At 40.0% G+C, this 17482-nt stretch overlaps 1 protein-coding gene across 2 annotated transcripts in view; it reads right to left on the reverse strand.

Moving 5' to 3' along the window:
* Nucleotides 1-8605: 8605 nt before the first annotated feature.
* Nucleotides 8606-17482, reverse strand: part of igdcc3 (immunoglobulin superfamily, DCC subclass, member 3) — a 67905-nt gene continuing 59028 nt past the window's right edge. For both annotated transcript variants that reach the window (XM_046389118.1, XM_046389110.1), the window contains exon 14: nt 8606-17419. In XM_046389118.1, coding sequence (XP_046245074.1) covers nt 17294-17419 — 126 coding nt within the window. In that variant the 3' untranslated portion in view covers nt 8606-17293. The remainder of the gene's footprint in view (nt 17420-17482) is intronic.

Genomic DNA, 17482 nt, shown 5'->3' on the forward strand with positions numbered 1-17482 from the left:
GTGTGTGTGTGTGTTTCGTCATCCATACATTACCAAGCATGCAGACCAATAGCACTGAGCCTCTGAGACAACAAAAGAAAGGCCATCGTGAAGAGTCTCTGTAATGCCTGCAATGATGGGACAAAGGCCAGTTAAATGCAATGAATCATAATAATAAGCTGGAGCCCCCCAAAAATAATTTTAGACAAAAATACAAAAATAAATATATAATAAATAAATAAATAAGCTCAGTTTTGTATAAAAATTACCATAAAGTATACAGTATATAGGCCAACAGTATTGTGTATTATTCTTGTGCTTGCTGCCCTCCTAATGTCATTATCTACCGTGATTCAGTTACTGTTACACTCTTTTTACTAATAGATCCCTCTGGTGAGCTCACTGATATTTTATAGTCACCTATTGATTGTGCGATTAGCGCTGCAGCAGGGTCCGCCCACTTCATGTCCACTTGAGAGTAATGGTTATTGAGTGAGCTGTCGATGATAAAGAAGGACATTGACCAAAGGAACAAACTTGTGGTGGATGCTGGTGGGTGTTGGGGGTTGGGGACAATAGCAGCAGCTACCCTGACCTTCACTTCGCCTCCACACCACCTCACTAATATGATAAGACAAACCAGCAACCACAGTGACCTCCACCTGTGGCCCTCACCCGTCCGCCCATCTCTCCACCTTCACCTGACTCTTTATCATAGGCAGCTTGGAGAAATGGGTCCTGTGTTTCCCTGCAGAAGTAGATCCATCCATTAGGTCGGCTATCTTTCATCCTGCAGGTGATGATGTAATTTGAGAGCAATGCAATCTTTCCACGTGATCAAATCATGGAGTACAACAACGGGATTAAAGTGGACCCTCAGGCCAGTGTTCATTTTTATATGTTTCTGTTGTCAATAAAACAAGCCTTTGTGGACCTAAAGCCTCAGTCAAAGACCTTGTATACATGAAAATCCTTGTTTGCCTTTGGTTTGTGTCAGGACTGAGTCTTGACCCAATAGGAGTGAAAAAAATATAAAATAGAGTTTTGATATGTTATCTTGCTTTAAGAGTAGGTACTTCACAAGCAGATGTAAAGAACAGGAATTTCAAGCTGTTAACCGACTATGTTCACTCGCTATGTGTACGCTCTACGTAAATTGCACGCCAAATTTCAGTTTAAACTGTGACAAAGAATTTAAACATCTAAATCTACGTGGCAGTGTTTCATACAGGATTAAGGATTTGTATGTTCAATGTTTGTTTCTCGGGATTCGGGATTCAGATAGAGCAGTAAATTAATTCTCCTGGGACTAGATAGTGCAGGAGTATAATGGAGGGTAACTTTGAGAGGATTACGGTGACCACAGATGTTTGGACGAAGAGGACTCTCAGAGAAGGGAACATAAGTGGCCACAGACCTTATTAAGCCAAGAGACAAGAAAGAAGCAACCACTGGCTTCTTCAGAGCGTGTTACCTCAGGCTAAAACCTCCACAAAAGGTTGATGTGCATACAGACAATTAATAATAAGACAGTTGATGAAACTAGACCTTCAGCGTGGACTAGAGATGACTGAATTCAAATGAGACAGAATACAGGCAATAAATTAATAAACCTGTATTCATTTTTGGTCACTTTGGGACTGCACAACAAGCTGCAAAAATAATAACAACAAAATTATTTATTAATTATTATATATCATTGATGCTGCAGCATTTTAATGTTGGACGGCTAATTTTTAGTTCACAATATAATCTCAACTCAGTGGTCCAGGGTCAAGTACAAGTACTGATTTTCTTACCATCTGAGGGCAGTGGAAATAAAACATATCGCTGTTGTTTCACGTTTGGTTGTTAGCATCTAATTAGCAAGCAGTTGCGTAAATTCACATCATGCAGATACAAAGACAAGTATTTTTATTTCATTTAAATATGTGTTTTAAGGCCACACGATCAAAGTATATTCACCTTGTTTTAGCCCTGTTATGGTTTTCATCAATTTCATCAATTCTATATGATATTATAAGAACCATGGATCAGATGAGACTGCGATGTGACTAGTGATCCCACATAGAATAACTCTTCCCCACTGTTGGCTAACAAGTTCATTAATGTGATCAACTTAAAAGATAACAACATGTCAGAGGTGTTCATAGTTCATGTTTGTTGCCCCCAAGTGGCCGCCAAAAAAAAAAAAAAAAAAAAATCAGTGGTTTGATTTCAGTTATTCTCTAATGGTGCATCTTTGTCCACAAAACAAAAACAAACAAACAAAAAAAAAACATGATAATTACATAACAAAGTGAAACACCCTTCGCCAACCATTTCCAACTTCATTTTCAACTGCCCAGGAGACAGCTGGGCAAACACTGACCCGTATCTGCCCCCTTCCACATGACCCCTTAAGCCGACCTCACCCCCACCAGCTCCCCATTTAGGCCTCCTTGCTCCCTCCTTTGGCCCCTCAGCTCAAGCGGCTCACCTCACCAGCCAAGCAACTGGACCTGATGCCCACCCAGGTCTGCGGTCCTTCAGCGGGAGCGACGTGTGAGACTTTCACAGGAATTCACAACAATTAAGAGTTTGGGCAAATACAGAAGGTCGCTCCACACAAGGAGCAAGGTCAGCTTCTTTAGACAGGATCAGCTAACCAGACACTGCTGCCAGCTCGCTTTCTTTCTCTCTTTCTTTTAAAGTACACCCACATAGCTGGATATGTTTTATTCCTTTGTTTGCTCCCCAGTCCTGTTTTCTGCAGAGGCCCAATGAGGGATGGATGAAGCCCAACAGAACCTTGGCATCTTTTCCTGTTTTCTGTTTCACTTTCTCTATCTCTTTCTGTGTTTCAAACACACACACATACACACACACACAGACCAACAACTCTCATCGCCTGATTTATTCCCAGTGAGTGCACTTTCTAACCCCTCCAAAGCTCAGGCAGAAAGGTTTAATAAAAAATCTTTCTTACAAAAAAAATTTTCTACAGAAGGTAAAATTACTGAGCTATTTATTTGTTCATTACTATTGTGAAGTACTTGCCATAATAATAAAGTAATAAAGGGAAATCAGATAAAGTGGGCTGACAAAATCTGGCAGCCAGATATGTTAGTGCATCTTGGTGGGGAATTAAAGCTCACAGTGCTCTGGCTTTGTTTCCACAAATTTGGTTAGCTGTCAACTTGGCTGAATGTGAATGTTAATGATAAACCGAATTCCTCACACAGTTGCGTTGTTAGATTTTAACAGCACTTCAGTGTTATAACCAAATATTTCAAAGCTGATCATAGGAATCTATGAGGTGTCTGTCCCATTTAATAAAACTTTACAGGTTATTTAATTCATCTAACCACAAAACATTCAAAAAAAGCGTTTGTGCTTACTTTGAATTAAATCAAAAGAATAAATGAATCGCAATCAAACCAAAAGAACACATTTTTACAATCAATAAATCAATTAAAAAGTCTCATCTTGTTGCCAGCACAATAATAATACCAGAATTTTAGCAGTGAGATTAATTTGATTAGCTGAAGCTCATACAGTCATCTTTATAGGCAAACATTCAATTGTAGAGCAAAAACAAATCAATCTGGATTCAATTTGGTGAACTTTGGCTAATTCGTCAAGCCACGTAACCAGATTGTTGGCTTGATTTTCATCTGTATCTATTGCTATTCCTCATGAAAACCTTAAACTATTTTACAGGTAGTTCAACGTTAATTTCATTCCTCCCTTGTGAGACTTTCTGCTCTGTTGCCGTTCCAGCAGCCAGCCGCCAGCATGCTAGCACAGCTGATCTGAGGCCACATCTGCCGCTCTGTAAAAACAACAGGTCTCCACCTTGGCAGCAGTGGTACCAGAAAAATATTTTGTTGCCTGTTATCCATCTCCTCCAGCTCACCCACTCCACGTCCAGTTTGTGCTGGGAGGTGAATTTCTTCACCCAGCATAGCAACTGCTGGAGCCACTCCAGTCCCCTGTGTGTGACCACGCCCTGGGGTCTAATTAATACAACACACTGTGCATCCATATGGCTCAGTGTGATTAAACAGATAGAGAGAGGAGGGGGGTAAAGGGAGAGAGACAGGACAGGATGAGGCGGGGCTGCAGGCGGCATCCACTCTTCCGTGTTTCCTTCATTGATGGTTAAGAATATATTGCTGCATTGGCTGTTTCCCTGCGCCTGCAACAACTGTACTCAGTTCAGGGCAATGAAACAGGAAGCCGACCTTGGCACAAAACGAGAGTGATTAGACCATGAAAAATCAATATGTAAAATGTTTGAGGCAATCAATGAGACAACCACCTTTTTTATTCGTGTCATTCGCTATGAAAAAAAAAGGCTTCCTCAAGGCCAAATGCAAGCGTTGGAGCAAAGCTTTGACCCTCTTGGTAGAACAAAGTCCTGTTTGCAGAACACAGTCCCCGAGTGAGTTTCTTCTTCAGGGCGGATTAGAGATAGGTGAAGGCTGGGGTTAATGGAGAGGGACAGGCCTGGGGCAGCAGGCAGCAGCACAAAATGTAGACCAGGAGAAGAAGAAAAAGGGGACACAGTGAGAGAATGAGAGAGTGAGTGGTGGAAATGCCCAACAGTGTGTCTAGTGGTGTCCAGAAATGTAGACTGATGCGAGGCTGTACAGTGATGCTTTGAAATAAATGCTAAAGTCAACATGCTGACATTCATAGGAGCTACTTTCTGCAGTAATAATATTTATCAAAAACATGGACAGAGTTTTGAGGGCTGTCCCACTGACATCAGTTAATCGCTGGAGGTCTCATGTATCTACATGGTTAGATACGACTAGAGTTGAAAAAACATGTTTTGTAATTTGAACTTCAAAGCAGCAAAGGCCATCTGTCTGTCTTTGGTTTTCCATCCTCACACCTTCTGCCATTCGTTGCTACCTCCAGCATCCTCTCAGCTTCTCTTTCTTCAAAGCCACCCCTACATTTCCATCCCTTGCTCCCTTTGTCCCACCCTCCATCCTTTCTTTGTCCTGCTCCACACACCGCTGCCGTCGTGCACACGGGGGATGTGATATCTCTGCTGCTCCCCCTCCCCCACGCTATACCCTCCTCCTCCTCCTCCCCCCTCTTGTTTCGTTCTTGAGGGTGCTCGGGTACATTGCACGTGTTAACCGGTGAGTAGCTGCTCGAGTACTGAGCGTGTGCATGTGTGTGTGTGTGTGTTTTAGTGACAAATGAAGAGAAACTTGAGGGACATGGGGGCATGTCACAAATGATGACTGCATATATCTGCGTGTGAGCCCTGCACTCAGTGCCATTGCAAAGGCCATCCGATTTATCTCTCAAATACATATAAATGTGTTATAAGGGCAGCTATACAGCCCGCATGGTCGGCTCCTACAGAATGATTCCCCCGGCACACATTGCAATCACATCAGCCCTCTTTTTCTCAGAAACAGTCACTCCATTAATGCTTTCAGTGCCACGTCTCCTGTGGCCTCAGCATGTTAATGCCCACATTCTCCATCAGTCACCCTCCACCACATGACACTCCATCTTAAACTGGAATCACAGGCGAGAGCTAAGAGAAGGAAGAAGTGGCAGGAGTTATATTGTGTTTTTCACCCTTAACACATACACATCCATGAGAGCACATTTTATACAACCCTGAAGAGTTCAGTATAATTATGAGTTGTATTCAGATTTTACATAAAAAAAAGATATCTTGTAAAATGTGTACACAGATGATATGAAGCTACCACAGAGGGTACTGGTCTAACCATGAGGAGCAATTAGAGTTCATTGTCTTGTTCAGGGACACTTCAACACAGGGACGACCAGCTCTGCATGTTTGCTGTTTCTCTCAGCGTGGATGCATAGATTCAACTATTCAGCAGTTACGTACATAAACTCGATAAATTTGTCCCCAACTTGATCAGCTCCCACATCATCCCAAAATATCCAAAAACATAATACATACACAACGAACACTTACTTTAAATTTGACAAATGCTTAATGCAACCTGAGTCTGCAGTTCCCCTCAGCTCTCTGGAACATTTTAGTGTCTTTCAGCAGATTGTTTTAGTTTTACAGCCTGCTACTTCACTGTTTTGATTTACTGTCACTGTTTTCATGAGCGCCGTTTTCAGTCACAGCAGGCAACTATTCAGCAGAAGAGCTCTAAAAATCCACCACAATACATTTCTACCCAGCATCAAACAACAGACACTGTTAGAGACTAGATGGTGAACTTAGAGGAGCACTTAGCAGCTAAGGAGACAGACATTCCCTTCCCCCCATGAGACACGACTTCAGATTAATTACAATGTTTCTCTGCTGGACGTGTAAATGAGCAACTTTTTGCAAAGAAGTTTGTCCTGTCAGTTCAAAAGGTGATGATATGTTAATTTTGTGTTCACAACTTGTTTCTTCCAGTGACGGCAGCATCATCTTCTGTTTACAGCACTGTCAAAGAAACTGGGGCCCGAAAAAGTCACTGTGTCATGTAGTTTTAATAGAGAAAAAAAGGTTGTCACTGATTTTGTCCACACCAACCTTTGCTTTCCACTTTGTTTCTTCTGAGCAACTGAATCTTGTACAGGAAGGGCAGACTCTGCTAGTAGCAATGCAAACTTCAACATAGACAGGCAGTCACAGAATGCAGATAGATGAATGGCAATTAATGTTTAAAAAGAGTTTGATACATGAAAGTTATTATAATTCCTGTCTGATTTTGGTGATAATATGTTCAACTTTAACTTAAATTTGATTGTGAAACTTTTGTGATATTAGTGAGTAAGACTGCTCACACATGCATAACACACACACACACACATCAAGGACACCATTTTAAAAAGAAACAGGAGCTGAAATGACAGTTTTGATTATTTGCGACGTGAGAGAAGGGATGTCACCTGGGAAGTGTGTTACGGCTGGGAAATCTGGAAACAGTAAAAAAAAAAAAAAGAAAGGGGGGAACATCAGAGGTAGGCGGGTATGAAAGTTGGCTGGTGTGACCTCTGGCCTCCCTCTCTTTTGGCTGCTCCCTTTGAGCTGCTAAAAGGCGTGTGGTGTGAGAAGCCAGAAGACAGCTGCACCCCCCTCCCTTCTCCTCCTTTGGGCTCTCTCTGGGAAACTGAGGTCCCCTTTCTCAACTCGCTTTAAATGCTGTGGGGTCAGGAGGAGCCGGGGCCCAGTTGAGGTGGTCCAGCCATGCAGGGATAGAGTTTCACTGCTTTACACGGCCAGTCTGGACTGTTTTGTGTGTGTGTGTGTGTGTGTGTGTGTTCAAGAGGAAAAGAAGTGGAAGCTGTTTGTGGAAAACCATTCTGCTGTTGTCTCTCTATCAACACCACAGATAAAGAACTGAGTTGCTGTAATGATCACAGTTGCCTTTCATGTCCCACTAAAATCTTCCACACAACACACACCTCTCATCCCACACAAATAAACATATTTACACATCATGTCCTCTTTTTCTGAAATCTGTTACAGTTAGCTAAGTAACATATATAACAAGCTCACTTTTTATACCATTTTCATGCCCATCAATGTACATCCAAGCTACAGTATTTTAGCAACCAGCAGACCATCAGTCCTTTAAACAGAAATAAAGTTGAAAGAGAAGTCCTGAACCAAAAAAGATGATGTTCAGGCAGGTTGTATACCTTCCAATACTTGGAAAACTGAGGTAAAACTGAACATGAACACACTTGAAGTGTTCTTAGTAAAGCCCTCACTGCACAGGAAAATTGTCCAACTGTAAGTACAAAAGGTCAAAGTTAAACCATAGGAAGTCAGCGGGCAAAGTGTGATGGATGATGAATGTTTCCACAGGCAGTTTGGGCAATAACTGAACCAACATCAAGAGCAAACTTGACAGCAAATCTCAACGTAGATGGGAAGCCCTTTAAGTGCCCTTAAAAGCGGAAATTTCTGCTGCAAACTGTCATCTGCTGGTGACTACTGTGGGATGTAATTCAAAGGTCCAGAACAGCTACTACATGGATGTTGTAGTGAGACTGTTTTGACAGATAATTTTCCCATTTACCTTCATTTCCTGTACCTAACAAGTCTGGCTAACCTGGAGGTTTGTCTTGTCTTGCTCCATTGGACTTCTTTCTAGTGACGTTGCTGCACTCCCATACTATGTTATCACTACCAGTAAGAATCAGAGCCAAAACTGAAAAAAAAAAACCAAAAAAAGAAAAATAAAAAAAAGAAAAACCATACAAACAAACAAAACCGCAATTATCTGGTGCAAGAGGGAGAAAGAGAAAGAGGAATCTGATCCATATTGGACTCCTTTTACTTTGTCCTGAAGTTCAATCATGCATTGGGATTCACAGTGATTAGAAGTCCGGCACCAGCCTTCATCGACCAGGAGCTCTGGGTCTCGTGCTCAATACTCTTTGTCTGGCCAGTTAATGTGCTGAACAGTAGAACAGGACGGTGAAGTCAGGAGGAAGAGGAGAAGCCTGCATCAGATTGATCTGCTGCATCTCAGCGGACAGCAGGAAGCAAGTAAGCTAACACACATCTATGCTGTAAATTAAGTTTCTTTATCCACCAAGCCCAATTCTCAGGCACGTGTGCAGACACTCACTCACACACACACACACACACACAATAAAGACAGTCACTGCATTTATTATTCCTAGAGCTAGTTTATTATCACTGTTATTGTTTTTTTTCTTCAGTTTTGCACAATGAACCCTAAAACAATACAAACCACTAAAAATGGTCTATTTTGCCTTTTTACACACATACATACATACACACATACAGTGCACGCTGTATATGTGGATATGTATACAGATTTATAATTGCGACACTTTTGTCTAGAGAGAGTGTAGAACCATACAGTAGTGATCCCTGACAATGCTCTGAGAATGCTTATTAAATTATCTCATATTGACCTGAATTAAACCGTAAAATCAGAAAGAGGCAGTGACCTCAGCAGACAGACATAAGAAGAGACAGACAGACAGACAGACAGACAGATGTGCGATCATGGGCTGACGTTACAGATTTACGTTCCCTTTGTTCCATCCATAATGGTCAAGCTATCACATTAACACATGTAACACTTCAAATGAGGCTTATTCTGCGACATTAACATGTAGTTTACACAGCTGGCAATGCATATGGTTTTTGGTTTCAGACTGGCACCACATTTAAACCCTGCAGGATTAAAAAAATAAATAAGACTGCATAGATTAAATAGAAGTTTCACTCATTTTAAATGACTCGAAAAGTCACTGGTGAAGTGAGAATTAAACGGCAGGCAGCCATTTCCCTTTTCTGCCTCAGATATTCCAATGAGCGTCACACAATGAACTGGAAAACAAGACAGCAATATTTTTATGACGGAGGGAAATAAAAGTTAATTTGAGAAACAAAAGACTGAGTAAGTAAAGGCATTCATGACAGAAGTGTTTTGTACAGAGTCTGATTTTTTTAATTTCTAGAAACGTGTCAGGACCCAACTACTGGCCTTCAGGTCAAGTCGTGCGTGCATTGAAATTACCACCACAACTTACAGCTAGTTTCAGATGTTTTATGTTATATTATGTTAATATACAGCAGAATGATAAAGACAAAAACAGCCAGATTTTCACTGGTGGTTGACGCTGCCGAGTTAAAAACTGAGGCAGCACACTGACTACACGGCTCTTCATCACATGCAGCCATGACAACACATTCTCAATCAGTTTCATACAATGAGAAACATGCACGAAAAGACTGTTTTATGCTGTGGGGTTGGTTGGTTATTTTGCCAGATCAAATCTGTCTTGCTGAAGCAGACTTTTTTTATTGGTTTAAATTTAATCATAAATATTTATTGTTATAAGGACACAGTTTGGCTTTCAGCTCCGGAGTAAAGGACAATAAACGTTTTTGTTCCTCTTACCATCAGAGATGGCACTAAGTTATGTAGAGTTTAAAGTTAAATCAAATCAATCTCACACAGTTCTTACATTTTACACATACGAGCAAAATTCTTGGCACAAACCAGCAACCCTGGGCAAGTGAGGGTCAAATATTCTTATGCAAACATGTTTTAAAACGGTAACAACGTATTGGCGTCATTTTCCATTTAAGATCAAATGCTCTTTTGCCTTTCAGAATTGAGGCTTTGACTGTGAATCAGGAATGTGAAGAAAATTTGGTACGTGGTGCTCCATACATGAGGATTTCACAACACACATCTCTGTAAGTGGAATTAAATGATAATGTTTTACTGAGGAGCCATTATTATTGACTTTTATGCTTGACACTAACTTCAAGGGACAGATGTGGGGAGTCAATCACCTGCAGAGTAGATTCTAGTCAGGAGCACTTTTCTTATTTCAGTGGCTAAATTACTGCTGACCGAACGGCTTTAGATTGTGTTGACAACATCAATACGGAACAGACGTTCTCCTCACAGCACATGAGGGAAAATGAAGACAACTTGTCACTTTAAAGGTAACAGGGCTGACAGGACCTCACCCTGAGTCACTCATGCGTAGATGACTGGTGGGAACAGGATGAGGATGAGGTGATCATCAGGCATCAGTGAGGGCAAGACATGGTTAGAGTTGTCAAAGGAAAAGGTCACTCAACCTATTTTCATCAATACAAACCATCAAAACAGACTGACCGACAATGTGAGACAGGACCATCAATAGCACCATATTGAGATCACAACATTATTTTTGCCATTATTTGGCTAAATATCACAGTGTTACCATCACAAGTGACATAATGATTAACTAACACTTTTTGTATCTCATGCAGATCTACTTTAGGTTTTTCTCTGCCAAAACGCCTTCCAACACATTGGATTCAATCTGCATGTTTGACAGAGTTATATAAAATATAATACCGATCTCAAAACATTAAAGTACAATTACATTAAATCACCATTTGACTGAACTCAGCATCATTTGACATGTACAGGCATTGGGGTCTCAGAGCAGAACACTACAAAGATAAATGCATGGGAAATGTAATCAATTCACAATCATATCGGATGGTCTTCTGGTGCCACAACAATCAATGCCACATAATGTAAAGAGCATTTCAAGAAGAGGCTAGCTGCATCAGGCATTGGACTTCTGGAGCAACCCAAGTCAGGGTTTTTCAGGTTAGGGCTGCAACTAATGATTCATTTTCCATTATCAATTAATCTGCCAATTTTTTTTTTTCATGATTAATGGCTTCATCGTTTGGTCTAAAAAATGTCAAACAAATTGTGATTAATGCCTATCACAATTTCTCAGGGCCCAGGTGACAGGTGTCAGATTGCATCATTTGTCCAAACAGTCCAAAACCCAAAGACTCTTTATTTACTGCCAATTACTGTAAGTCACAAAGAATATCAGCAAATCCTTACATTTAAGAAGCTGAAACCAGCAAAATGAAATGATTCATCAATTATTGAAAGAGTTGGCAGTGAATTTTTTTTCAGCCTAATTGAGGTTACCCCAACATCCTCCACCACTGAGTCAAAACACTGTACTTACATCCATAATGTACATTATGCAGTGATACAACGTCAGTCTAGCCAGTCGAAGCCTATCTTGTCCTTCTGACTCGATCCTCGATCTGGTTACCTGTGTTCAGTTAATGCATATGAGAAAGAGAGAGAACTGCACAGATAGATGTACAGTCTCGAGCAGTTAGAACCACATACTGGCACCGTAATCAGTGTAAAACCAATCCTGCATATGCCCAGTTCATGGTGTCTTCTTTGTGAGAACCTGAGGCGTACAGGAAGAAGTATGAATAAATGACTTACAGCTGTAACTAAATCTTGTTGGTATTATTGATTAGTCGTGAATCTTTTGGTCTATGTAGGAAAATAGTGAAAAACAATTTTTCATAACTTTCTAAAGCTTAAGCCAAGTTCTTTAAAATATTATTTTGTCTAATCCAGCAGCCTAAAATCCCCTAAATATTCAGTTCATTATCACATATGATACATAAAAGTATCAAATTCTTACACCTAAGATGTTCGAAGTAATTGTTTTTTTAATTTCTGCTTGAAAAATGACTTAAAATACCAACTGATTATCTATATAGCTCCTGATTAATTTTCTGCAGGTTGATGTGCTGATCCATTGACTAATTGTTTCAGCTCTACAATGAACGTCAACATAACGCAGTAATCTTTAACTGAGAAAAATTGAAAAAAGAAAAAAAAAAAAACCCAAATCCTCCTTGTTAATGTGATTTCCCTGAAACTGTCGCAGATTATTTTTCCACAGCCTCTGTAACCTCATGTTAATGTATAATCTTTACATCCTTGCTTTCCTGACTCTTGGGGACACAAAGGAGGCAGTTGAACTATTTTCTGAGAAATGTTCCCATTGTGTTTGCAAGGTCATCATTACCCTGCCATTACTTACTAAGTCTGTGTTCTGAGCTTTCCACGCCACAGAAAAATATGTTATTAACCACCTAATCTGAATGATTAAAAATATCACTAAGTATATGAAAAAAGTTTTAAAATTGTGAAAAAATTAGTAGTACCGTCTGCTCTGAAACGCTGTCCCCTAAAGCCGCCGAAACCACGCCCACTTGCAGAAAGTTTCCGCCTCTCTGAACTGTCAAACGCCACCTGAAACATGGACGCTCCCTCTAAATGCGTTATTGGCCACAACAGCCATACATGTTTGAGCCATCAGAACTTGACAGCCAGAGGACAATGGTTTATCTATAAATCAGTTTCGTTCCTCTCAGTCTGCAACAGAATGGTAAGTTGTTTTTCTCTCATTTGAACAAGTTGGCAAGTTTTATTTGTTTGTTTAGTCAGCTCAAACTAGCACCCATCCTGCACACTCTACCATAAAAACTACTTTTTGACTCAAACATTTATACACAAGGACAATAGCATAGCACAGCCTGCATACATTAACCCTAACCAAACAAAGAAGACATCCCTGACAACAAATCTGTCTGAACTGGGCACAAAGCAGAATGTGAAGAGAAAAATCACCTCCAGAAGGCCAAGTGTGGCCTGCTGATATACATAAAAAGGATCAGAGAGTCCCTGAGTGCACACCCTCCCTGTCCAAAGGTCAGGATTTTTGAATGAAAGAAAAAGGACACTGGCTAACTGAGCAGACTCGCACTTCCTAAGGCTGCAAAATGTACAACACCAAAGGCCCCCTTTTGTCAAACTGTGTGAGCGAAGGAATCATCTGGTGTCCTCTGCTGAAGTAGTTACAGCACCAGTGGATTACTGAGAAATAGCTTTGAGGGTTCCATCAAATCACGCAAGCTCTAATATTATACAGCAAAATGACAACCTGACCTATCAAAGTCTAATCACGTAAACATGATCATCACTGCACCACATCCCCAGTGAATCAGGTTAAAGAGTATAGCACTAAAACCTGTCACATCCACAGGTGGGACATGTGGGCAATTTCCTGCAGTAGGAGATTAACCCTAGATTACACCGAGAGAGAGAGAAGGAGAGAGAGGAAGGAAGGAAGGAAGGAATTAAGGAAAACGTGCTGCTTGTTTCCCCATTGAAATTACTCAAAACAACAGAAGTAAAAATGCTGATTGAGGCTGCAGTAGCCCTGGAGAGAAAATATCACATTCTGAGTTAATAAATATACAAGCAGGAGACATTTAGGTTGAGTATTTGATCTACTATTTTGACAAATACCATTACTGATAAGGATATTAACACCAAAGTGTACAATTAAATAGAAGGAATTGATGCAAGGCAGAAAATCTGCAAACAAATAAGAATAATAATAATTAAAAAAAAAATACATTTCAAAGGCAGAACATTACAGTACCTACGATGGTCACTAAGATGTGTATAACTCAGTGTTGAAGAACACGCAAAGATGGAAGGTGATTCTCTGCTGTGGGGGCAGGTCGAACATGTGGAATGATTGAAGGAGATATGACACAGTATATAGACACAAAATCAGTCAAATATGCATTTTGAAAATAATTTTCCAATCTCTTGTATTTTCATGACTCCTTTTTGAAAACGCGTTCTGCGTTCATGCAATGCCATCCAAATGGGGAAAACTGGAAAACCTGTTATTCTGACCCAACACCGGTAGCCCAACACGTTAGCCCCAATGAGCCCAAATTAGCCAGTTGTGTGAACTCAGATACTTCTTTACATCTTTTACACTTTTAAACGAATTGCAATCAAAATGGCATGTCTTTCTGAAACACTGCATGACCTGCAGCTTGTAACCAGACTGTTATCTTTGCCAGTCGAGAGATAGCAAATGTACTGAAAACTAGCTTGATTACACTGAAATATCTGAGAGGTGATGTGAGGAAACATTTTGGATTCAACACCCTAGATGTAAAAAAAAAAACAAAGAAAGAAAGAAAGAAAAAAAAGTGGATAAAGACAGTGGCACCTGCACACTATTACACTTTGCTGTGTCATTTTACAGTTAATTTTATTGTTTATTCTAAATCCATTTAGATTTTTTTGAAAAAGTGACCGTTTGTTGACACTTCTGTATAGTCAAACACTGAAAAACAAACGTTTTTCTCACTCATAAAACCAATGATAATGATATCACATGAATGCAGTATAGTTACTGCGCCATGTTTAGATTTAGGAGCCAGAAACACAAATCAGCCAATAAACAAACTGTGGTTGTAGGTGCCAATTGCTTTACTTTTCTGAGTTTCCTTCACTAATTCACAGATTAAATTTCCATATGGAATAAAGAGTCAAACACCAGTGAAAAAAGTTCTAAACTTGTGATATGAAAAAAAAATATCTGATGAAAACCAAAGTTACACATTCACATCCATTAGAAACTAAACGCGAACTTAAACTGTTTTAATACTTAGTGCACAAGATAAAGGTCCAATAAAGTTCTCCCTCCAATTGTGTGTTTGTGTGCTGTGTGTGTCCTTTTCTGACTATTTTGTTGTCTGTCCAGCATGTGTCGAAAACTGCAGTATACCACTACATACATTTCTATAGGTGTGTGTGTGTGTGTACACCTCCACTCTTTATGTTTCCTCCTTTAAGACCTGAGAGAAAGGCCAAAAGCAGGTTTGAGGTAGGCCTTGGTAATTTTAATGCATCAGAGCCAGTCCTGTACAGTATGTGACAACACAGAGAGAGCAAAGAGCGGGAGAAAGAGGCCTTGTGGTCGTGGAACCGCCCAGCAGCCGTCTATCTCCTTCAACCTGCTCTCTGTCTGTGGTCATTATTATAACCACAATGTTCCTGAAGCACTGTGACTACTCAGTGTTGTCAGCAGAGAGACTGCTGAGCAGCAGTTGTGGTTTTGGGATGAGAATAACAATAGTGAAGCATGATCAGCAACTGTCACGTCTCCTGGTCACCAGATGTTACTGTGTTTAAAAAAGGAGGGAGATAATGTGATGTGAAAATAAAATCACTACGAGCACTGCAGCAACAAAAAAGATCCAGACTGAGGTTAGAAATACACTGCGGCCAATTTCAACCAAAGGAATAGTTGAGCATTTAGGAAATTTGCTCATTTTCTTTATGAAGACAATTATCAAAAGGTGGATACCACTCTAATCTCTGTAAAATACTCTAATTAACTACTCTCAGAGTAGTTCACCTGTAACACATAATCAACTTTTAAAACAGCAAACTGTTGTTTTTTTTACCAGAAAGAAAACAAACCAAACTAATTCTTTAAATATGAAGCTGGAGCTGGGAGGCAATTAGCTTAGCTTAGCATACAGACTGGAACAGCTAGCCTGTGTTGGTCCATCATCATCTGTCAGCATCTTTAAAGCCCACTAATTAACATGTTAGATCTCATTTTTTCAAATCTGTACTTGAAAGAAGTTGTGTGCTTCACAGTTAACACGGACTGATATCATGATATCGAAAGCCAATGCACATATTTCCCAAAATGGCAAACTATTCCTTTAAGTCATTACCCTACAAGAGTGGAATAATATGTTGGGACATTTTCATAATCTTTTGTGCTTATTTTGTTTTTTTCCTTGTTTTACATGCATCATATATGTAAGAAAACATTAAATGATTAAAACATATCTGCACACAGACAGGCACACAGAATTCAATCACAGCGCTAATTTTAGACATATATGATGTATGCATATTATATTAAATTGCGTTAAGTATCATGTCTCATTCAGCAGTAAATTGTCCTGAAAATTAGCAGTGCAGTGTATCTCTAATGGTATTCTCATTCAATTGAAGCAACTAAATATTCTGAGTGAAATAAAATAAAATAAAGAAGCTTATAATAGAATAGCTCATCAATTCATACATTTTCTTAAGATACTGTAAATCATACAACAGTGTTTTCAGTCTGTCAACTTGCATGAGGTACTCATACTTTATCTACAAACACCATATTCATCACCAGAGGGAAGCCAGGATTTCACTGGGGGGGGGGTTTCATTATGCAATAAACAGACAAACAACAACAACAACAGCGACAACATTAACATTGCTATCGTGAGGTAGAACATTAACTTCAGCATTTGGAAGTGCTTTATGTTGGATACTTTTTCCTCTTTGCTTCGACAAGCGAGGGAGAGAGAGAGAGACAGAGACGATTCTTGACATCTGAGGTAGTGCGGCGCCTGATCTTGTAATTTTCAGACCAATCAGTTCCTCCGCATGTTAAGTAATTGTGAGCACAGGGGAAGGTAAAGTCCCTAAAAGCTTCCCGCAACACATTCATTCCGGCTGAGGTAGGTTTTTGTTGAATCGTAAGGTTCACACAGCCAAGTCTAATGCCTGTATGAAGGCCGAGAACTCATAAAAATGTTGATATCGCTGAAACAAAGTCCTGAGACAGAATATATTGAATCCCTGGACGAAGGCTGAGGTCTTCTGTGAGCGAGAAGGTGGAATCATTGGTAGCTGAGAGCAGGCAGCAGGAGTCTTTGACATCCACAGAAAAGTAGAGGTAAGACCAATAACTTATAACCACTTTGACATATTAGATGCTAAAGATATATATGTATCTTTATATATATATTTATAAACTTAAAAATAAAATCATCATTGTATAACAAGGACATTCTGGGGTCTCCATTCTGTGTGCTGCCCAACATCAGAAAATTAACGAAAAGACCAAATTACACAAATACCGAATATTTAAGTGGCCTGCTGAGCTGGAGACAGCCGTCCCTAAGAGGAGAGCTCTTCCAAGCCTCAGGCCAAAAACTCTCATATTCAGTCTTAGATCCTCTAGAACTTCTTAACTTACCAATAAAAAAAAATCTTTGCACAAAAGGAAAAAAAAAATGCTTTGAAAGGAAACACTTGTTGACCTGAGTGAGAGAAGAGTCTAAGTGGACACTGTGGACAGTGCCGTGTGAATTGGCCTTCATTCATGATTAGCCTTGGTCCTGCTGACCCGCTCCTGCTGCAGGGGGCTCCTGGAACCGTGTCTCTCGCTCCACCGCAAACTCGTCCAGCGGTATCGTAGACAGCTGGGTGTCGTTCAGCATGTACGAGTCGGACTGGAAAAGCATAGAAGCAATAGTAATCAAACAGAGTTAGATAGAGAACGCACTGCATTCACT

The sequence above is a fragment of the Scatophagus argus genome, chromosome 1 (genome assembly GCF_020382885.2).
Source record: "Scatophagus argus isolate fScaArg1 chromosome 1, fScaArg1.pri, whole genome shotgun sequence".
Lineage (NCBI taxonomy): Eukaryota > Metazoa > Chordata > Actinopteri > Scatophagidae > Scatophagus > Scatophagus argus.